We start from the raw sequence: 24,281 nt of genomic DNA, 5'->3' as shown, positions 1-24,281 counted from the left end.
ACCATGAAAAAGAATCTAAACTTTTAGTTCAAGTTTGTCCCTAGTTAGCAGTATCTAAACCAATCTAGCTTCTCACTCATTGGAATTCTTGGTTTGGAAAGAAATGGTCACACTACTTGGTGCTTGGGTGTTTCCTTTTTTAATTTGGTTGTATTTTATTTGCATAAGATGTTTTAAATAAAGTTTTTGAAATGTATGGTTTTGATGTACACAATTATGGATCATTTCCCTTTAGTAGAGTTTTGTGTTTAGAGAGTGTTTTTATTTGTTTGTTTATAAGACTATATGTTTACATTTTAGGGGTACAGTATTGCCATACATACCCTTCACTGAAGTGCCAGTATCCCTTCATCAGAGTTCTCTACTCTTTCAACCCCCAGATTTGATAACCTCAGTTTTGTAGTCAGTCTAAGGATATTTTCCCCTCAGCCTTTACTACCCTGCTTTATTTCTTAATGTGTCACATATGAATGAAAATCATCCAATATTTGAGTTTCTTCCTCCAAGTTAGCATGATGACTCCAGTGCCTTTCATGTTATATTAACACACAAGATTTGGAGCTGGAGAGGTGACACAAGTGGTAGGGCATCTGCCTTGCACACACTAACCTAGGATGGACTGAGAGGTTTGATCCCCCAGCATCCCATATGGTCCCCCAAGCCATGAGTGACTTCTGAGCTCATAGCCAGAAGTAACCCCTGAGCATCACTGGGTGTGGCCCAAAACAAAACAAAACAAAACAAAAGACTTCATCCTTTATTATAGCTGAATAGTAATCCATGTATGTGGATATATACATCTACATATATATCCATACATCTATCACATCTTAAATCTTCTCATACATTTCTAGAAACTTGAGGATTTTACTTTTGAGTACTTTACCTATCTTAGTTAGCTATTGTAAATTATGCTGCAGTGAACATAAGGCTACATATGTGCATCCTTTTAGATTAGTGTTTTTGTGTTCTTTGATATAAGTGCATTATATGGTAGATATATTTTTAGTTTGAGGAGAAATTCCCAATGAAGTTTTGTTTTAATCTTTAGCAAAGGAAGGTGCCTAACCACAAACCATGTTGTGGAAAAGTAGTTGGTAGCAGATATATCAGAAGAGCGTATTAAGGGGCTGAAGCAATAGCACAGTGGTAGGGCATTTGCCTTACATGTGGCTGACCCAGGATGGACCTCAGTTCGATCCCCGGCATCCTATATGGTCCCCCAAGTCAGGAGCAATTTCTGAGCAAATAGCTAGGAGTAACTCATTAGCGTCACTGGGTATGGCCCCCCCCAAAAAAATTTAAAAAGAAGAGCTTTTTAAGTGGACAGTTCTAAACTATGCATTGAGACATTTGCTTTAAAGACAGAATCAGTATATGATTGCCTTAAGGAACATATGGCCAAGAGAAACATATTTCTCAGGAATAGAGCCAAAAATAACTCTCCTGGAAGACTCAGCTATGTTCTGTAGTTGTATGGGAATGTCTTCTAGTGACCTGAGCTCTTTTGACTCTGAAGCAGACTTTTGCATCCATCTAACCAAAGAATTACAGTTGTCACAATCTTTCACAGAAAGAATTAACACTGATTGAACTGAGACTAGCCAAACCAAGATTTGAACCCTATTATTTTAAGGCACCATTTTGTCACTTTGACTTCTAAAGCACTCTGTTTGCAACATGATTTGCTAGCATCAGATTCCAATTGTTTTATCATCAGTGAAATTTTCATGATTAAAGTTTGCCACAAAGTTGTAACAAACTTGAAGTATGGTAGCAAAGTGGTAGAATCGAAGAACGATGCTCTAGTTATAGGCTGTTCAATCTATGGAAATGTTAATATTGTTTTAATAGCCACAGAAATATAGCAGAAAATAGTCAGGGATCAGATCCTAGAGTTGGTCTTTCCTGGACTCTTGTTCCAATCACATTTGAGCTAGGAGGCTGTGAAAGGATTGAACTGTGTGCCTGGGGAGGCTCTGTCTTTCTCTAGTTAAGAATGGTCCCAGAGGGACTCTCCACTTGCCACAGTAAAATGTTAGGCTTCCAAACACAAAATGATTTCTTGCCTGAAGTGAATTTATTTTGCTCTCAAAATGCTTTTGGCAGGGCTGATGCTATGGTACAGCAGGTAGAGAATATGTCTTGCAGGCAACAGGCTAAGATTCAGTTCCTGGCATCCCTTATGGTCCCCTGAAGCCCATCATGAGTGATCTCTGAGCACAGAGTCAGAAATAAGATGTGATCAGTATAGAATATGGCTCAAAAACAAACAAATAAAAGAAGGGAGGAAGGAAGGGAGGTAGAAGGAAAAGGAAGGAAGGAAGGAAGGAAGGAAGGAAGGAAGGAAGGAAGGAAGGAAGGAAGGAAGGAAGGGAGGGAGGGAGGAAGGAAGGAAGGGAGGAAGGAAGGAAGGAAGGAAGAAAGGAAGGAAGGAAGGAAGGAAGGAAGGAAGGAAGGAAGGGAGAGAAGAAAGAAGAGAGAAGAGGAAAGGAAAGAAGAGAAGAAGAAGAAGAAAGAAGGAAGGAAGAAGAAGAAGAAAGAAAGAAAGAAAGAAAGAAAGAAGAAAGAAAGAAAGAAAGAAGAAAGAAAGAAAGAAGAAAAAAAGTAAAGAAAGAAATAAATAAAGAAACAAAGAAAGAAAGAAAGAAAGAAAGAAAGAAAGAAAGAAAGAAAGAGAGAAAGAAAGAAAGAGAAAGAGAGAAAGAAAGAAAGAAGAAAGAAAGAAAGAAAGAAAGAAAGAAAGAAAGAAAGAAAGAAGAAAGAAAGAAAGAAAGAGAGAAAGAAAGAAAGAAAGAAAGAGAGAAAGAAGAAGAAAGAGAGAAAGAAAAGAAAGAGAAGAGAAGGAAGAAGGAAGGAAGGAAGGAAGGAAGGAAGGAAGGAAGGAAGGAAGGAAGGAAGGAAGGAAGGAAGGAAGGAAGGAAGGAAGGAAGGAAGGAGAAAGAGGGGCCAGAGAGATAGCATGGAGGTAAGGCATTTGCCATTCATGCAGAAGGTCATCAGTTTGAATCCCGGTGTTCCATATGGTCCCTTGAGCCTGCCAGGAGCAATTTCTGCACGTGGAGCCAGGAGTAACCCCTGAGAAAGAAAGAAAAAAGAAAAAAAAAACTCTTCAAGCTATCCAGTTCTATTTCTCTGTAAAACACCCTCAAGATCTCCTTAATTATCCCATGACCACAGACCAAGAAGTGAGCTCAGCAAGCCCACCTTCCCCTACTACAGAAATATCAGAAGAGTGACCCATATCAACCATGACCCAACCAAGTTAGGGTACCCAGGAAGCAGGTTTGGTTCCAAGTAGACCAGGATTTTTCCCTCAATCTATTAAGTTGGTCATTCTAAACATTGAAAGAGTAGAAGGTTTCCACTTACTTTGGAATGCCTGTGGATCTGTCAGTGTCTTGAAATAAAACCCTAAGCACAATAGGCTATATCTTGCACTTAATAAGATTATAAATTGCTAATAGTTCTTAGAGTACCTGCATAACATTTACTCAATGCTTTAACATTTCAAAATATGTTGCAGCCCCTGTTCATTCATCTTACTATGGATGGGTTCTTCAGTCTTCATTGTATAAAAAGAGGAGATCAAGGGAGCAAAAAGCTGTAGACTAGTGGGGCCAGAGTGATAGTACATTGTAGGGTACTTATCTTGCATGAAGCCGCCTGCCTTTGGTCCCCAGCATCCTATATGGTCCCCCAAGTCCTGCAAGGAGTGATCCGTGAACCATCCCTCAAAATACCTGAAAATAAAAAGACATGGTTCTTGTCTTTGTTTCAACTATGTGGTCTAGACTTATTAGCATTTGTAAAAAGAGACAGAGATGAAAGAAATTATTCTAGTGACGTTTTAAGATCATATGGATAAGCTTGAAAACTCTTGACTTAAAGTGTTGGAAAATGCTTTGCTTGACTTATATTTACCATGTCATTATTCTCACAATTCTCACTCGTTTCTGATATGCTTTGGAATTTCCATTATCCTCTGTGTGGGTTGAACCAGTCTTCCAAGTCTTGACATATTATGATTGACATTTAAGTTAAAGGTCTGAGAAACATCCAGACATATTCATAACTTGGAGAAATGGTCAGTGAACACACATGCATACACACTTAGAGTTGCTAGTTTTGAAATCTTGGATGGCTCTATGCCCAGTTGATGCTAAAGAAGTTGTAAAAAAATATTTGGCTAAGAGTTACTGTGGGTTCAGAGGTGGTTCTGCTTTTATTACCACTGTGGAAAGAGCAAAAACATTATGTAGGAATCTGCATTTAATCAAGAAAGAAACTGTCTTGAGGATGGAGACTCATCATATGAAGTTTTAACATTCTAAGTTCTTTTCAAATGGGCAATGAAGTCATCTGCCTAAGGCAGTGAGTCCTTGCCATTTCTTTGGTCATGAAGCCCTTTGAGAATCTTCTGAAAGAGGTGAACCTGACCAGATTACCTCTTGTATCTTCACACATTGAGATTGGTTCTAGGGATTTCCCATAATCTTTGAATTCTAGAAATCCCGACTCAGTAATCCTTTATATAAAGTAGAAAAGGAAGCCAATGTTAGGGATATTGGGACTAGGCCAAGACTTTGAAGTCCATAATTTACTGTCAAAATTAGACAGTTAATAACCTGAGGTTTTGTTTTTGTTTTTTCCCCTCTTATCATCATCCTCTTTTCCTTTCTCTACCTTTTTCATCATCTCTTCTCATTCCCTCTCAATTTCTCTCCCTATATGTCATACATCTTGCACCAGATGTTCCAGCCTGGCTAAAAAGCCTCCGCCTGCACAAGTATGCTGCGCTTTTCTCCCAGATGACCTATGAGGAGATGATGGCCCTCACAGAATGCCAGCTGGAGGCTCAGGTATGTGTTTCTGTGGTCCATTCCCCAAGAAGTTACACCAGGTGGAACCTTAAGTCCAAGTTCAAGATCTTGTTTGGACTTGTATACCTGTATACCTCACCAGTAGCTTGCATTGTTCTAGAAACTGTAATTGGAGCCAATTAGTACATAGTAAGCCAGGATGAAGGTGAAAACCTTTATCGAACAGAAGGAGATAGAAGATAAACAAATGATGGTGGGTTAATGTTCTGGGATGGGCATGACCTAGGTACAAGCTCTTAAATTCAAGGATACCAAGAGAAAATCATTGTCAGTTCCTAGAAGTAGCCTTTGACCCAAATACACCATTTGCCTCTGACTTTTCTTTACTTGCTCCCTCCCTCCCTCCCTTTTATCCCTCTGCCTACCAGGGCTTGTTTAGGTGAATAGAAGCACCAAGTCATGCCTCAGACCTTCAAAAGTGCCTCATCAAAAAACACGTTCAGATACTGCTTTAATTAAGATTGGAGCAAGTTTTACAAATATTTTTTCTTCTAAACATTTTGAATAACATGGTTCAGGTCTCTGAGAATAAGATTATCCCAGGTCTCAAGTTTCGTTTTCCTTCTACATGCCTTCAAGGACAGTCTTCCTTCTTTTAAGGCCTATTTCCCCCAGCATGGATATCAAAAATGAGGCCATTCAACAGAATCTCTGAAAATGAAGCATGTTTCCTACCATGCTGTGCTCGGGTAAATAGAGCTGACCGAAGTCTTTGTTTCCCTTGTTTGAAATGCTATTTGCATGTTTCACATTGACCTCGGTTTCCTTTGAGCAATGATTTGAAAGAATTTATAGTCTGAACCAGCTAATAGTATTTCCCTGCAGGGTAGAGGAGATTGGGACTGTTGGGGGCATGTCTGGTCTGGAGGTGCATCCTCCCAGCAGATAACTGGGTTCCCATTGCATGTTAGTGCCCTGGTTAACCTCTGCAGGCCTGGCTGAAGACCAGTATTGAGCTTCAAGACAAAGCTCAAAGTCACATACAAATTCTTCCAGAGTGAAAGGCACAATATTCAACTTCCTCAAGCAGCTCCCACTGCTTTTTTGAATCCCAATTGCTGCTTCGTATCTTAAGGATTGATGGGAAATGCTTCTAAAGAATTTCTGTGTTTGGGCCAGAGTGGAGGGGTGATTAAAAAAAAAACTCCCACAAACTTTAATCATCAGCTGATGGTCAGAAATAATAGGCTCAGAGCACAAAGCCTGTGTCTGACACTTCCTTTGCAGAGTAACTCAATTTAATTCATTTGAATCCAATGGCTATGCTAAATAGTAATAGTCCCCAGTGCTTTATCCTAAAAACAATTCAGTTATCACTTGACTCTTACTTTATCTTAGTAAAGGAGTTGATGTCACTCATGTTCACATCCTTCTCTCAGAGGGATTCTATCAATAGTTGCAAGAAGTAATCAGAGCTTTGCCTCAGAGAACTGGTTTAAGAAAGAACCTTCTCTTTGAATAATCATGGCATCTGTAGTCAATAGGTGCCTAAATCCTAGGCTGGTCATGCCATTGATGCACAGTGAGTAAATCAAGTCCACAACACTGCTATGAATTTTAGTCATTTCTCTGAAGTGATGAGTAAGTTATATGAGTGGCTTTTCTTATGAAAACTTCACAGGGGCTGTAAACTGACAAGAATAGGCTCTCACTAGGTGAAAATGATTCTACCTTTCACCTCTTTGTGAGAAGAACAACAGAGAAAAGGTTGGCGAGAATAGCCAATATTTGTTAGGGTTGGAACTTTTAGGTAAACAAGACAAAATGATATATAAAGATAAACTGGAAGAAATATGTAACCTAAAAAGTTTTTTATGGCTGAATGTGGAGTGTTTGTTATGTGAAGTGTTTGGTTGCTGTAGCTTTCTCTCTTGAAGGCTGAAGCACCAAGACACAGAAAAGTGTAAGTCAGTATGATATGGGTGTCTAAATGAGTTACAAATGAATATTTGTATAGGAGTAGATACAAATGAATATTGACTGATCTGCACATTGGAGATGTAAGTTCATTAGAGGTATAAATACTAAATAGCCTCTGAAAGTCTCCAAGTTAATTCTTTAAAATGATGTTTAATTACAGAATGTTACCAAAGGTGCAAGACACAAAATTGTCATCAGTATCCAGAAGCTCAAGGAAAGACAAAACCTCCTGAAGTCTTTGGAAAGGGTAAGTCACAGTGGAGCAAGGGAACATAAAATCCTTCACAGGGTAGAAAAGGACCAAGAAGGGCCCGGAGAGATAGCACAGCGGCGTTTGCCTTGCAAACAGCCGATCCTGGACCAAAGTTGGTTGGTTCGAATCCCGGTGTCCCATATGGTCCCCCGTGCCTGCCAGGAGCTATTTCTGAGCAGACAGCCAGGAGTAACCCCTGAGCACCGCCGGGTGTGGCCCAAAAAAAACCAAAAAAAAAAAAAAGAAAAGGACCAAGAAAACTCCCAGTCGAAAGTATTGTTGATTGGCTGAAGGGAATGGTAGTGAATAGTTTTTCTACCAAAATCAAAAACAGAGTTGATTTGGCAGTGAAGATGCTTGGATGTGGTGGGAGCAATAGTACAATGAGAAAGATGTTTGCCTTACATATAGCCAACACAGGTTAGTGCTCCAGCATCCCATATGGTAACAACACCCCCAGCCCATTAGGAATGATTCCTGAGCACAGAGCCAGGAATAACCCGAGTGTTGTTGGGTGTGGCCCTAAAACAAACAAACAATCTTCCTGGGTGTACTCCAATGTCTGGCATTCTATGAGCAGTGAAGCTGTGCTAACCTCAGTGTTGGGTGGCGCCATTTTGAATGCATTCCCGGGTCTGGCATTCACATAACATACTGCAGCTCCGAGCTCTGGGATGAAATCAGCACAGCACAGTGTAGGAATTGCACAGATAGGCTTCATTTGCCCAAACTTTGTCTATGCCCATGGAACAGTCTACTTTTGAGAAAAACTGCCTCTTGAGTGAATATATACTCTGTCTAAGATATCTTAGAGGACATTAAAACTATTCAGCAGATGAATATACTGCTGTTTCAAGAGAATTATTTCAGACCTTAACTTACCCACAGAATGTTGTCCATGACTCAGATAGGCTAAATTTTAACAAAAATGCTAAACATTGAATAAAATTTTGAGTTTTTATTTATTAAAAACAGTTAATGCCTACACTTTTTTTCTTTGGGGGGAATGAGGCTGCCTAAAAGGGTTCCCTTTCTCACTTTGTATCCAGACATCATGCTGGTGATATTCATGTGTATATCATGGGGGGCTTAAGATTTCACCAAAGGTACCTTGTTCCATATAAGAGTCCCCCTGATCTAGTCCCCAGCTGGGATTCTTGGACACTGGAGACTTTGAGGAGGTGAGAGTAGGAAATTCTGTTATATTTATTGACTATGAATCTTGCATAGTAAAAAAACCTCTTGTAGTAATCCCAACTAACCATGGGAGTGGGGGCGGAGGGAGGATTGGTATAGAGGAGTTAGAGAAAGAGTATTGTGAACATATAAACATGTTAGGGGTCTTTTCAAAAAGTTGCTCACTACATGTGTGCATGGATACAAATCGATGGTTTTAGTTATCACACATAACATTTAAGGCATTTGTATAACTTTATAAGGAGGATCAATTTGACATTGAAATTTGCTTGGACAATGTAGCTTAGTCTGACAAGAGCCTGATCTTAATTAGAGTGAATTACACATGACCAATGACCCATCACTGGGCCTCAAGTTACTGTTGTCCTTTGTTTTATGCTAACTCCTCTACCAGACAGCTGGTCTAATAATTTGATCCCTCTAACTCTTTCTATCAGTTTTGGTTTGGGGACCACACCCAGAGGAGCACTGAGGCTATTTCAGGTCTTGAAGGGCAGGAGTATCTCACATAAGTGCTCAGGAGGTTGAACTCAGGCTACCTGCAAAGCAAAGCAGCCAATTCAAGCATTGAGCTAGATCTCAAATCCATGCCTTTTTCCCCTGTTGGCTGTTGTTTGTTTTTTAGACCACACCCTGCAGAATTAGGGCTTACTTTATGGCTGTGTGCTCAGGGATCATGCCTGAGAGGACTTGGGATTCCTGAGAATTGAAACCAGGTCTACAAGTACAAGGCAAGCTCCAAGCCCATTGTACTGTCTCTTTGGCCTGTCTGTGCCATTTTTAAGAAATTGGGGAACATTAAAAATTGTCTCCTCATTTGTCAGAAACCATTTTGATATAAGGATGAAATGGCTGAGTTTTCTAGAGAATCATTTCCCCTTTTTTCTGGAACATTCTTTGGAAGCTAATTTCTACCCTCTATCATTCAGGAAAAACACCCACTGAACAAGAGATGGAATTTCTCTTAGCTGTCTTTCCATGGCCTTGATTTGAATTAGTTTCTATAAATGCAAGGACAACAAGGTAGCTCTGTGGCCCTGACTTAATGCTGCCTTTTTCTCACTGCCAATGCTTGGGTGACATTTTTCTGCATCCTACACTTTACACTAGAATAATTTTGACTCCACAAAAGAATATTTTCTCCCTGGTCCACTGAATAAGGATGTTTAAAAAGATGACAAATGTAATACTAAGTCTGAGAGAAGTTGACAGTCAAGAGAAAAGCAATCATGAGTTTGCTTAGTTTCTCCAAGAAGAAAAGCAATGTGGGAGAGAGTTCCAAGCTTAGGTGACCTCAGGATCCCCAGCAGCAGACCCCAGTGTGTTTATCCCTTTAGAATCCAGTAGCGCAAGTGACACATCCTACCTACAGTGCCTCACTGGGTGCTGACTCCTTTCTGTATTTCCAGTGAGGGTGTAATTCGTAAGTTGTTCTAACTCACCTACTAGTACAGACCCCAATGGGCCCATCGACTGGCATTAGCAATAGCCACCTCTATCAGGCAGTGGATGATGCTCTTCTGATATCCTTGCCTGCAGCAGCATTCTGACTTCACGTAGAACCTGAACATCCCCCAGGACATCACAGGACCCTGCCCAGGGAATTAACAAGTAGTCATAGAAGCCATAAAGAGGGACTTCCCCACACTTAATGAACATTTAGCAAACAGCTGCCTTGGACCAAATTTAGTGGGTGCTCTGTAGATGAACTGTGAGTACCCCTTGGCTCCTGCCCTCTGAGGATCCTGGTCAGGCCCTGCCATACATCTATGTGTGGCCCAGTGGTTTTTTTTACAAAACCCTTTTAGACCCAGGGACAGCTGAAAAAAGAAGCAGAGTCTCACAGACCATGAAGGCAGAGTTCAAATACTATATTTCTATCATTGACATTTATAATAGCACTGCTACATGATCCAGACATTGCGTGCATGCTGCGACAATTACTCTTGCGTGCATTACAGGAAATTTCTACAGCCACAGCTACCATGGACTGGTGGATTCAAACCACTGGTTTGCCCTCAGTCTTTTTGCCTGTGTGTCTGTGAGCATCCACTATGTAGCTGAATGCCAAGCAGAATCCTCTTATTGTTCCTTTTTTTAATAAGAAAATGCTCGGTATATCAAAGTATGCACAGGAAAATCTGATTTTATTCTATAACGTAGACAGCTGTGTCATATCATAGACAACTATAATGTAATAGACAGATGTAAATGCTTCTCCCCTGAGTGAATTTCTGACATGTGTCACCCCCCTGATTTCCCCTGGCTGCCTCTTGATTCTTGCATACTCCAGGCACAGTCCCACACCCCCACCCCAGCCTATGCCCACGCATGGCCTTTGCCTACAGGGATCTCCCCCAGGATCCTGAACCTGTACTTGTGGAGATTTCTGTTCCTATGCTTTCCCTGAGAAAGCCCCTCCTCATGGCAGCCTTGCCTGTACCTCAGTCTGGCAAGATGACTGTTCATCTCAGGGTAGGTTGTTAACTCCGTAAGTGTACTCAAAGCCTTTTCTGCCATGTCCCCTGACAGACACAGTGCCCAGGACATTGAAACACTCTACCTCTATTTAACAGTTGAAGAAGCATGTGAAGAGGGTAGGTTGGTGCCCTCATTTGAGAACTGGAGATCCAGAGACACAGAGAGATTAAGCCACTTACCCAGGTTTACACAGCAGTGTCAGAAATCAACTTCCTGACCTCTGTCCTGAATCTGGGCTGTTGACTACTTCTCTGGTTTGTGTCTTAATCTCCTGAGGTGACCAAAGTGTGGATGAGTAGGCATTCATCCTCAGGATAGGATACTGCTTTCATTAATAATTCTGCTGCTCAAGTGTGTATGTGGAAATCACATAAATGTATCTTCTATAAAGCTACCAACCTATTCAGGAGAGAAATGAACCCGAATCATTTTAGATCATGTCTCTTTTCTCATCTGCCATGCATCTGCTTTTTCCAAGTTTTGTCACTCGGACTTACCTTAGAAGAATACAAAGAAAAGGTTACTTTGCAGAGACCACCCAAGTCCCTTCTGGGGAAGATTGGAGGTGCCTATTCCTTGTTTAACATATCTCTTCCTTTGGCCACGTAGGACATCATTGAAGGGGGCAGCCTACGTGCCCCACTCCAGGAACTGCACCAAATGATCCTGACTCCCATCAAGGCCTACAGTGCTCCAAGCAGCACCCCAGAGGCTCGCCACCGGGAGCCCCCCACCTCGCAGACTTCACTGATGGGACCTGAGAGCCAGAGGCCGGACTGTAAAGATGCTGCGGCTGTTCCGGGAGCCACAGCCTCAGCCTCTGTGGGAGCCAGCGGCGGACTACAACCACACCAGCTGAGCAGCTGTGATGGGGAGCTGGCGATCGCCCCTCTGCCAGAGGGGGACCTCCCGGGACAGTTTACACGTGTTATGGGGAAAGGTAAAACTAGCTTATAAGAAGTCCCCCTGGGGCATCAGTGAAAGGCCCTTAGACCCACTTCTAGGTAAGGAAAGTCAGCCCTGAAGTCAGTCATTTCTACCTGAATTCTGATACATTTCCATCAGAGAGGCCTTTACCTTAACACACACACACACACACACAGACACACACAGACACACACAGATACACAGACACACAAACACACACAGACACACACACACATACACACAGACACAGAAACACACACAAACACACACAGACACACACAGGCATACACACAGACACACAGACACAAACACAGACACACATAGACACAAACACAGACACACAGACACACAGACACACACACACACACACACACACACACACGCACCCTTCTCTGCCTCCCTGAGCCACTGTCCTCAGGTAAAACTAGCTCTCACCAGAGCCAGGTGAGGTCTGGGGGCAGATGTGTTCTTTTTGTTTTATTTTATTTTGGGCCACACCTTTTGGTGTTCAGGTCTTACTCTTGGCTCTGCACTCAGGGATTTCTGTGAGGCTCAGGTAATCATAAGGGATGCCAGGGATCATAACTAGGATTAGCTGCGAACAAAACAAGCATCCATCCACTGTACTATTTCTCTGTCCCCACAGAGGTTCTTTGGCCTCCTATGGTGCCTCTTCTTTTTTTTTTTTTTTTTTTTTTTTGGTTTTTGGGCCACACCCTGTGACGCTCAGGGGTTACTCCTGGCTATGCGCTCAGAAGTTGCTCCTGGCTTCTTGGGGGAACCATATGGGATGCCGGGGGATCGAACCGCGGTCCGCCGTCCTAGGCTAGCGCAGGCAAGGCAGGCACCTTACCTCCAGCGCCACCGCCCGGCCCCCCTATGGTGCCTCTTCTGAGGTTTAGATCCTAGTATACGTTCCTCTGGAGAAAATTCAACACTGGAAACATTTAAGGAACGTTTCCCACAAAATCTTGATTCAAAAAAATACTCGTGGGCCCGGAGAGATAGCACAGCGGCGTTTGCCTGGCAAGCAGCCAATCCAGGACCAAAGGTGGTTGGTTCGAATCCCAGTGTCCCATATGGTCCCCCGTGCCTGCCAGGAGCTATTTCTGAGCAGACAGCCAGGAGTAACCCCTGAGCACTGCCACCAGGTATGGCTCAAAAACCAAAAAAAAAAAAAAAAAAAATTACTCGTAAATCCCCCTCACAAAAAGGGCGAGAGCTATGGTGCAGCGGTAGGGCATTTGCTTTGCATGCAGCTGATCCAAGACAGACCTGGGTTTGAGCCCCAGAGTCCCATATGGTCCCCCAAGCCAGGAGTGATTTCTGAGCACATAGCCAGGAATAACCCCTGGGTATCACCGGTGTGGCCCAAAAACAAAAACAAAACAAAAATAGATGCCAGATTTTTTCCTTTAGGAAGGTAAAACAATGTGAGGGGTTTTGTTTTGTTTTGTTTTCCTTTTTTTTTTTTCTTTTATTTGATGTTCAGCATTTTGGATCATTTTAAAGAACTACATTTTTTATCAATGGCTGTCTGAGCTTTGTAGCTGTAGTGGAAAACTCTGTAATGCATGTCCTAAAATACAAAATGCATAAAAATATGCTTTTTTTATTTGGGAGCCATACTGGGTGGTGCTCGGGGGTCAGGTCCCTCCTGGTGGTTTTCAGGGGACAAGGTCGTGCCAGGCATCAACCAGGACTCCTGCATGCAAAGCTTGTGCTCTAGACCTTAGAGCATCTTAACCCACAGAAATCTGGTTCAGAGGTGCTAATTTATAGTGTCAACAGAACTAAGTTACCCATAGCTTGATGGCTGATATCACTCCGCCAACTCTCCTCTCCCCATTCTCCACCCTTTCTTCCCTCTTTGGACTCTCATTTGTGAAGGAAAAGAACAGTGAGCGCATGGGCGCTGATACATATGGAGGTGACTACCCAGACACACAGTACACCCTTCCCTAAACTTATTCATGAGATAAGACCCACACACAGAGACTCAGGCCTCAGGAGACCCACACGTCTTTGGCATGACTTCTTTTTAAAATTTAACTACTTTCAGATAGATTCATGCTCAACAGAAAAAAGAAAAATTAAACTCAGGGGTAGAAAGTGAAAAATAACCTCCTCCTTGCCCAAACCATCCATCTATTCCTGCCTTACAGGTGACCACTACAAACCTTAACATCTTAAAATACTGGTTTTCCTGTCATTCTGCTGTTTTTTTTTTCAAACATATTTTCAATATTCTGAGCAACACAAATAGTGTCAGCTCCTCTTTAGCAGCTGCATAGAGTTCCCTTCTGTGTATCAGCCATCCCTTATCCAACAGGGCTTCCATCCATGAACAGTGAATTGGTTTCCAGTTTTTGCTTCTCTAAAGTTCTACTGAAAAATCAATGTCAAAGAAGTGTTCTTCCTGAGGTTCTGTGGCAAATTGGTCCTATAAGGCAAGAAAGGAATCATGATGTCCACATTACATCCATTATTTGGATTCCAGGCATTTTTACTTCTAACTCTGACCTCAACTCTCTGTGGCCTCAACGTTCTCTGTGGCCTGCTCAACACCTTCTGGTTAAGATGAGTTCAGGGTGCGCCCCACCAATGCAGATATCCCCTGAGAAACATTCTCTACCCACATACAATCTCCTGTCAGCTTCTGCTTGCACTTATGGGGTGTGTGGATGAATCTGTGTGTGTAGGAATATAGGTCACATTTTTAGAAAAAGCCCTCAGGGGTCTTTGTCAAAGACTTTCTTCTCCTGAACACACATTCACTTCCCATCCTCACAGAGGTGCCAGCTTCATTGTTAGGGATGAGGTACACAGTTCATTCATAAAGCCAGGCAGATGGCTCCCCTCAAAGCCACAATTTTTCATGACTTGATCTCCCTTTCCACAAAAAAAAAAAAAAAAAAACGAACCTCTTTCAAAGCTAGAACTCAGGCCACTACTACATGCTTCCTCCTTTGGTGCCTGTCTCGGATAGAGCTGCTGAAGGCTTAATATAGAAAGGTATGCCTGGAATGGCTGAGGGGCTCCTTGAGGCACCGGATCCCCAACCCCCATGCTGACAGAGACTTTGCCCTCAGTGGAATGAGTTAGCTCCTGGCCTTATATGTGAATTTTACGTCAAAGCCACAGGCACACATACCTCTTCAAAGTTCGGAGGGAATCTGAGAGTTGGGGTGAATGAAGGGTGTGAGTTGTCTAATTCATCTTGTCGTGTTTGTTTGAATCCACAGTGTGCACGCAGCTCTTGGTCTCCAGACCCGATGAGGAAAATATAAGTTCCTACTTACAGCTTATAGACAAGTGTCTGATTCATGAGGTGAGTCGTGATGAAAGATTTTCTAAAATTGTTTTGACTCATTGCGTAAGAAACGGGTCTCAGAGTTTCTGTGATGTGATCATTTTGGTGTCCAATAACTTGTTTTTGAGGGATACCTGACCATTAATTACAGCTTGGGCAGAACAAACTGTGGTGGCTTCAAACCTAAACACAACTTGTCTCATCATTCAGTGACCAATGATTCATCTCCATATGAAGCTACAGCTCTAATATGAAGGTGTGCCAAGAAGAGGCTTCTGACGCTGGAAGAGGCCCTGAGCCTGGGACAGTGCCCAGGCAGCCACCACATATCCTGTGGTGTTTCCAGGGCTTTTTAAAATGTGTGTCTTGACTTCTGGCTCCAGAAAGCTAGAGGAAGGGAGAGAGGAAAAAAGAGTTAGCAAAAGCAGTCATGGGTGTTTGTGTCTGTGTTGTGTGTGGTTTGATGGCTGCTCTGCTGTGTTTTGATTTGTGATTTTTATAGGAAGTGTATTTAGCCATATGTCCTTTGGGAGGAGGATGGAGGCAGGCTGGCTATGTGCCCACCAAGCTCTCAGAGTGAGAGCCATCCTCTTCACAGACTGAGGCAGTTTTGGGCACAGCTGCAGTTGGAGACTTGTGAGGATGGATTAGTACTTCCATCCTAAGATTTGGATCCTTGGGCCTCCCCTCTCCAAACAGAAAGACAAGGTCACAGCTTAAGACTTTAAACCTATGACATGTAGATTGTGTTGTGATTTTGAAGAGAATAAGATAATAAAGTCCAAAAAGTCTCTTTACCTTTGATGAGTAGAGGTTAGAACCTCAGCAGTCCTTTGAGCCCCATTAAGGGGACATACTCAGTGCAGAAGGTTCTGGTCCCTACCAGTCCTTCTTCTCTTTGCCCAGGCCTCCTGTGCCCCTGTGGCTGGCTCTGCCACCCTTCACATTACAGATCTTTCTTTCCTGTGCTTCCATGAGGGCCTCTGGCACAGGGAGTTCTTGTGTGTCTCTCCCTGTCTCTTCTCAGGCCCTTTCTGACACTGTCCTTGATTTGACCAACAGAAGAAACAGGATGGAGAAAAAGACAGAACCCATGAAAGAGTTTGAGAAACTCATTCATTCCATGGTGTATTTATCAGACACCTACACTGTCTCTGGCTGAAAAGCTTGGGTAAGGAAAGCAGGCGAAGCCCAAAGGAAACAGCTCTTTATAGTGATATAGCCTATAAAATATACCCCAGAGGAGAAACAATACCATGCCCGGGGCCTGCAACAGTCATTTTCTCCCAGTCACTTGCACCCAGAAAGGAGAGCCAAAGAGTCTCTGTGGCAGAGTCTCTGGGAATGCAGAGAAAGCAGTGATAGCATGTCTGGGGGCTCCATATGTTCTTGGGAAGAAGAATGCTTGAGGACTCAAGAGGCTCATGGGAGATCATGTAAATTTGGTGATAAGGCCAACCAGAACCTGCTATTTCTCACACTCTCACTTCCACTGTGAGCCTTTAAGATGTAGGACAAGTTACTTTCACCCCCCTCACATCTGTCACTGAGGCAAGACAATGGTTCCTCCTACTGCCTTCATGGAACAGTCCACACATTTCCAGACTGTCTCTTCCCCAGCTGTGGTTTAGCCCTTCTCACATTCCTACCTCCATACTTGCTCTGTTTGGGTTTCTCACACTCTCCTTTCTGTCCCCCCCCCCTTTTCCTCCCAACATGCCCAAGTTTCCTCCCAACATCAGTGCAAAAATGGCACCCTGTGGTCTCCTTTGCTGACAAGAGGCTCTGATTGCAGCTGATGGCTGCCTCCCTGATTGAAAGTCATAGGCAGAAAGGAGCTCATGCTCACCGAAATTCATGTCAGGATGGAGGGACCAGCGCTGCCTTGAAAGGGGAAAATGTTGTCAAAAACATGTTGTTATTATTTTAGGTCAATGAACAAGTAAACACTTATGACTTCATTTTCCATGGCCTCAGACTATACTCTGTTGGCAGAACATATATTACTTGTGAAACCCTGAGGAGGCACAGGTTCCATTCTGCAGGAAGGTTCCTAGGGCTGGAGAGACAGAACTGTCTTTCACAGCACCAACAGACCTATCCTTAGAAGACTGAAGGAATATGTTGGCTCAGACAGGATACCTTCCTCCCTGAAGAGAGAGGAAATGACTCCCTAGACTAGCAAAAGGAAGAACCAGATGGTTTTGGATTGGATTTCTGAGGCCAATCACTCCACGTCCTGAATTATAATTCCAGGCTTCTTGCCTCCTTGCCATCTTGAGACAGTTCTGGAAAAGATGAGATCTTTGTCCCCCTTGGTGAGTATTAGTACAGAAACGTCTTAGCCATCTTTCTCCAGACAGACTTATTGGTCTGGGCCTGACAGGAATAGAGGAATCGGAACTGACTGACTGGCTGTGTCTGGGCCATCTGGAATGTAGAGACTTTCTTCCCCTCCAGCCCCTGCAGAAACTACTACAGATCAACTCAGCTGTCAGCCCCCACAGTGGGCTGAGGTGAAGCCCCAGCTGTCCCCTAGCAAAGCTGCCATTGTGGATTCCTCCTTTGCAGGCACACACAACTTTCAGAGGTCAGGGAAGCTTGCCGGGATCTTACTCTTTCTCAAGCCTCCCAGTGGCAGCTTCCAGGACTGACTCAATCTGGCCCCCACACTAGGAACAGCCAAAGAGCTCACTCCTATTGGCAACCCATAAGTATATGAGCCTGATGCTGTAGTGTTGAATGAAGGAGATGACCTTTCTGGGAGGGTGTAAACATGTCCATCGTCTTGGCTGTGCTTTGCCACCCTGGGAGCTGTCTTCTCAGAATGGTGTCCTTGGAAGCACTCTGAACACACGTCTTGAAAGAGCCTGCTACTCCTTTATCATTTAGAAGTGCAGGTCAGTTGTCTTTCAGGCTAGCTTCAGAGTATGGTATTTGTGGGACCTTGAAGTGATTGACTGGAATTCAAGGTGACTATCGAACTCCAAGTGCCACAGAAATTCCTAGTCTGTCATCAAAGAGCTGGGGTATGCACCAAAAATAAATAAATATATAAATAAATATTAGATATAATATCTTTAGAGCTGCATGCTCAAGATATTACTCAGAGCTAGGTCTGCTTTAAATGTTGTAAATGGTTTTTTGTGTGCTACCATTTAACTTTTACAGTGTCTCTTTGACACCATTAGCATCATTTTTGAAGTGGGGGCATTTGGGCTAGACCTGGTAGTGTTCCTGGCAATGCTCAGGGCACTTTAGGGATGCTGGGGATTATACTAGATTTAGCTGCCTGCAAAGCAAGTGCCTGGGCCCTGTACTTTTTTTTTTTTTTGATCCTTTATTCACCACTTTTTAAATGATTTATCTGGAGGAAGAATTTGCATGATGAATTTGACCCAGTAATCTGGCTCCCCTCCTGCTTCCTTTGTCATGTACCCACAATCATGTGTCCTCACTCAATATCTGAACAAGCCAGTCCAAAGAAAAATCTGAGCCAGGTATGTAATTCAGTGGTAAAATATGTATCTCATGTACATGAATCCCTGAGTTTGATCCCTGGGACCACACAGGAAACTATCTGGCTATTAGTTTAGCAAAAAATGTTTGTCTTTGCTTTTTTCAGAGATACTGAGGTACAGTTTAAAAACCCTCATTGTGAGCTGGTAGGACACTTGCCTTGTACTCAGCCTGGAGTTCAATGCCAACACCCCATATGGTACCCCAAGCTTGACCAGGAGTGATCTCTGAGTGCATAGAACCAGGACTAAGCACTTGACATAGCCAGATGTGTCCCAAAATAATAATAATAATAATAATAATAATAATTTAAAATTTAGATCTTTCACTGAGCATCATCAACAAATGAGGAAAACGGCATTTCCTTACCATGAGACCATCCTGCCATGCAACTTTAGGGGAACTGTACCTTTTTCTCTAATAGGATACTGAGTTCCTCAGTGGTGGGTAACTGTCCAAGATGGATGGCCTTAATGGAGTCTTCTGGCTAAGGCCTTTTAGGAAGAAAAAGGGACTTTCTAGTTGTCAATATTTTCTGTCTGTTTGTTTTGTTTTAACAAAATGACTAACATCTTTTTACTTTTAAGAAGAGTTCTTATGTAGCTCTGTGTTTCAGTCCTTAAAGATAAAAATGTTACCAGGAGAAAATTAAGCTGTCATATTTTGCTTTTGTTTCAGGACTGTTTCCTTTATGAGAAATAGTCCCAGAGCCAGTTACGCTAAGCAATCATTTTCTGCTATTTAAGGGATTTCATGTCTTATTGACAAAATGACTTGGTATTTTATTTCCATCATTTTTACTGCTAATCGATACACTCTTGGATTTCTCAGAATAGGTGAGCCCCAAGTTTAGGCACTTGATGGGGGCTATGTAAAGCATGTATGGTCATGTACAACATCTAGATCATAAATCCACATCAGGGGCTGCCAGCACAACTGCTAGTGTGCTTAACTATCAACACAACCCCCAGAGACCCCAGCATTGTTGCATTGGCCTCTGGGTATGTGGTAGAAGATTATGAATCAATGTCTTTATGATCCCCAGCAGTTCTACTATACCATAGGTTTTCAGAGTCTTGGGGACTTAACATCTATAAAGTTCTTCCCTAGGTACAAAGGTTGTACCCAAAGACATGAAAAAAGCAGAAGTGTGTTTTTCCCCATCCAAAAAGCAAGCGTGTTTTAAAGAAATTGTTGAATATTCTAAACATGAATTTTACTGGAAAATCCTTAAGAATGGCACCTAACGTACACATTGTTTTTCTCAGCAAACAAAGCAAAAATTTGGTCAGGATGGCATGTGGCAAAAGTGGATGGTCTGCGGGCCCTTAACTGGGAGATTTCTCAGCAAAGCCCTAAAACACAGCTTAGATTTCACTTTCTGAAACCCTGTAGACCACACGATGGTCACCACACTCATCAAGCAGATTGATTTCTAGAGTGGTTTAGCATTTCCATTGATTATGAAAATGCAGGGGGCCTGCAAAAGCCAGAGTATTCAACAATCAATTTTGCAATTCATTCTGGGTTAATAAATAAAGTACAGAGTCAGGAGAAAGGTAAAGGGGGTAGGAGTCTGCCAGAAATGCAACCCAAAATGAGGGTTGCCAAAAGCTTAATGTATGCACCTTACCAGCTACGGCCAATGTCAGATAACTTAGAATTTCAGTTGAGACAGCTCCCAGATGAAACTAACTGCTGTTTGGACCAAGCAAGAAGCAGGTGAAGAAATGGCAACTGCAGAGACACTGATGTTTTCCCCTGTTAATTGCATGTTTCTCCTCCTAATGTCAGTCTGCGTCACCCATTAAAAAGTCCTGTTTGTTTTCGCAGGCATTTACAGAGACCCAGAAAAAAAGATTGTTGTCATGGAAACAGCAGGTGCAGAAGCTCTTTCGGTCTTTCCCTCGGAAAACCCTTCTAGACATATCAGGATATCGACAGCAAAGAAAGTAGGTTGGAATTTCATTCTTGGGAATGCGCGGGGGCTCCCCAGTATCTCACTGCCCACAGCCAGGGTTCATGGGATAGGACTAGGGCAGAACATCCTTAGTCTGTATTCCCCAGCCCTCCCTCCCTGTGGCAAGTTCCAGATCGCATTCTTGAAACAGGTGGGGCCAGGAAGAGAGAAAGCATTCCCGGAGGAAGCTGAATGGGATCTCTTAGTCCTCTGTGTACTTTGTCAGCGTGGTGGCGCTGGTCCAGATAGGCATCCAGGGAGGAAGCAGGGGATGTGATTTAATGGTGCCAGCAAACACTTGGTGTTTTATCTACACATGGGGGCCCTGAAAGGACAAAAATGGGTTGTTCCATCAGCACCTAAAGTGGTAGTGTAATTTCTCCTCTCCATTCTAGCTGCAGACAAGCTAATTATAGTCAGTGGCCGGGTGACGAGCCCAGTGCAAGTCTATTTTGGTCTAAGCTGCAATCTAAGGGTAGAGCATACAATTCTTGATTTTTCATAGTACTTCAGCTTCTGGGATGCAGTTAAAAATAAGCCTCCTTATACTTTAGAACCCATTACCTTAATCTGCTTTTAAATGGAATCCAATGCATATTAAAGGTGAATTACAGTGACAATCTGCAGGTGGAATTAAGGGGAGAGATTGAGCTAAGCCTTGAACAATGACACATGGAGCTTTAGGAGAACAAGGAGAGGACAGTGATGCAAACATGCAAACTAGTCCACTTCGATGCTATATTTGGAAAAGTGAGCAAATCCATGCTTTCCCACCTGCACTTGAAAGTTCATAATTCACTTTTTAGTGAATATGTAGGAGCTCTCTATTGATGAATAATTTGGGCACTTCCTTGCATAGGCCTTTTATTATTGATGTTATTTTAGAGAATTAAGGCCAGTTGGAATTTGCAAAAAAAAAAAAAAAGTCTTGATTAAGATGAATGTAAAACTTGGAGTGTTGTCATTTTCTAGCATATAGAACATGATTATTTATTAGATATTTAGCACTTACCATGTGCCAAATGGTATCCAAGCACTTTCAGAATATTAATACACTTAATCCTTGCAATAAGCATCTGAAGTAATAATTCTATTATTAACCTCTGTTTACAGCAAAATGTAGAGGTAGGGGCAGCCAGGATTTGGAAGAGATAGGCCAACACTAGCTCCAGTCAGCCCTTTGAGCCACTATGGTCTATGGTTAATGCATAGACAGTCTAATAGAACAACACTTTATTGCCATACTGGCCCGTGACTCTCGAGGGTTTTCTTTCTTAGTGGGCACCTGGGATTGTCATCCTGGTGTACCATAATGATTCTTTGGTCTTTGGTGAAATACAAGACATGTTCCTCAATTGCCTTCTCCTTCCTAGCCTCACTCTGCTATAATAATTGGTCAGTAATAATTTTCCCAATTTAACTTTTCTCCAGCCCCAACCTTTAACACAGGCTTTCAAGAAGGAGACAGGTTCCAAGAAAAGGAATTAATTCACAATTTAAAGATGAAGAAAATACTTTTCAGTTATTTGTTCTTCCTCTGTGTTCTATACCACAACCAAGTTCTCTGCCCAGGGTGGAGTAGCGGGTAGGGGAGTAGGGGACAGTTGTTGTGGTGTCCTCTGCAGTGTTTCTGATGCTTGAATGGAGATATGATTGGCCAGGCCTAAAGCCTGACGGACCTTGTTTTATTGGCTAGGTGTGAAATGAAGTCAGGCATTGATTGTAGATGTTCAATTGAAAGTTGCTAAAGCTCTAGAAAATAATTTGTTCTTATAACATTACCTCTGGGATCTCTTTATTCCATTAATTTGCTTTGAAGATCCATTTCTCCAAAGATACAAAGGTAACTGCGGCCCAACCCTTGCTTAAATTATCACAAATCCCAAATTAATTGGTTCTTATTAATGTCATTTTATCAGTCTTTTCATGCATTTCAATGTAATAATTTCAATTGGCTAGATTTAAAAAGGCAGAGGAAGAAAGTCATAGAGAATGACAAATTAAAAACTCCTTTTGTGTCACTGTGTTCCCATTATTTCATTCAGTGAGGCGATCTTAAGGAATGTCAGCATTTGCTCTGGTTGCCAACAGTGGCTACTCTCAACAAGTGTGCCTTAGTTATAGTCAACCCCCAGAGCAAATGTCCCTGATATTTCAGACTCTCCTGACACATACAGCCTAGTTCCATGAGTCTTGACTTTAGGAGTCACTAGAGGTCTCATTTGTCCAATGAGAGGTGTCTTACAGCAGAATTCACTGACCATACTCCATTGCTTTGAGAATATAATCTTTCCAGGAAGGAAAGCAGTGATTATTTTAGCATCCATCACTGACAACTGTATTTTGCATATGAAATAACTTTTTAAAAATCTAACCAAAAAGGAAATTGAGTGAAAAAGCCCTCAGCACTAAATAAGGAAAAGTCTGATCAGAATACTGAAGCATAAACCAGGTGGCCAAAATTCCAGCTCCCAAAGCCGGAGGATGGAGTTTCTACAATTTACACAGAAGAAAGATGACTGGCCCGTCCTGCCTTCAGAGGGGTCTCTCCCATCACCTGAAATAAATTCTGCCCTGAGTTTTGTTAAAATATTGGCCTTTACTCAGAAAGAAAATAGGAAAAGGCAAAGAATGAGAGTGAGACAGAGACTCCAGGGTTCTCGTCTCACTACTCGTAGACTCCCATCTGCTCGGACCTGAATTCTTTCCTCAACCTCAAAAAGTCTAGAATGAAAAAGCCACTAGGCCTAAAAACGGTGGCACATCCCAGGGAATTCCCTTTCTAGGCCCCTCCGGCCTTGCAAAGGAGGAATTCTGAGCAGCAGAGAATCCTTCTGTGCCATCTGCAGTGCTGTAGACTGAGGTCTCCTCCCCAGACTCTCAGGAAATGACTCTCTACAGTGCCCCTCATCTGCACCCTAGACATTCTCACTGTTTACAACCATCAGCCCTGAGTGGTCCTAGGGAGTTTCATCTCGGGCCAGATCCCAGCCTGCCCAGGATGGCTGCGGCAGTAAGTCTGTTCCCTCTGGTGGCCACTGGAGGTAAAGCAATTCGACTGAAGCAGTGAATGACTCAAGCTGATTCTTCTTGGAAAGAATGTGCTGGTTCCTGAAATCCTACTGGCTGCCCTAGGCCCTCCCAAGACCCAAGCATAACAGAGAGGAGAGTTCCTCAGTGCTAAAGTCATGAGCCAGGGTGGCAGGGCATCCAAATGTAGCACCCCCCACCTTCCTATATAGACCCCAGGGGTACATAGAATCAGGGAGCACACACACACACACACACACCCTCAGCATGTCTCTGAAGGGAAGATCCATGGGGAAAATCTCAGTCAGGAAACAGAGTCCTCGATGTGAGGTCAGAACATCCATTTGGAGAGGCGTCCTCAGGGCTGGGTCTCGGGGTTCCTCTGTGCATCTGCATGAATAGAACCAGGAACCAAGTTAGGCCTGAGCAGTGACCGGCTTGGCCACTGTCCTGATTTGCCTTCCATTTCTGTTCTAGGGGGCTCTGGGCCACCCTATTTAGGTTGGCCAGACAGAGGGAGCCCAGAAACAGACTGTGGTGGGATCAGAGCTCACTGGCCTATTGAAAGGTCCAAGGACACAATAGTTAGAAGGCTGCAAAATGGGCGCTCAGACACTGGTTGGCTTCTCCAACAAAACCCAAGGCTGCCCAAACCAGTCAGCTCTCGGCTTTCTATTCTACCTCTGCAGCTAAAGAAGGGGAGGTGGGGGAGCATCTCTTTCCTGGGGTTGTGGTGAGGAACCAGTCCTAGTCCCAGGATGGGGAGCCCCCAATGCTCGTCCTCATAGTATAGTCATT

The 24,281-nt window shown here is 42.9% G+C and overlaps 1 protein-coding gene across 2 annotated transcripts in view; it reads left to right on the top strand.

Annotated features, from left to right (window-relative positions):
* Positions 1-24,281, top strand: part of SAMD4A (sterile alpha motif domain containing 4A) — a 265,144-nt gene that overhangs the window by 225,100 nt on the left and 15,763 nt on the right. For both annotated transcript variants that reach the window (XM_049767169.1, XM_049767180.1), the window contains 5 exons: positions 4,753-4,862; positions 6,964-7,050; positions 11,344-11,674; positions 14,907-14,992; positions 20,327-20,445. In XM_049767169.1, the coding sequence (XP_049623126.1) occupies positions 4,753-4,862; positions 6,964-7,050; positions 11,344-11,674; positions 14,907-14,992; positions 20,327-20,445 (733 nt within the window). The remainder of the gene's footprint in view (positions 1-4,752; positions 4,863-6,963; positions 7,051-11,343; positions 11,675-14,906; positions 14,993-20,326; positions 20,446-24,281) is intronic.

Source organism: Suncus etruscus, chromosome 2 (genome assembly GCF_024139225.1).
Source record: "Suncus etruscus isolate mSunEtr1 chromosome 2, mSunEtr1.pri.cur, whole genome shotgun sequence".
In the NCBI taxonomy this organism is placed as follows: Eukaryota; Metazoa; Chordata; class Mammalia; order Eulipotyphla; family Soricidae; genus Suncus; species Suncus etruscus.
The sequence above is the reverse complement of the archived record's forward strand: the minus strand, read 5'-3'. Positions and strand labels throughout refer to the sequence as shown.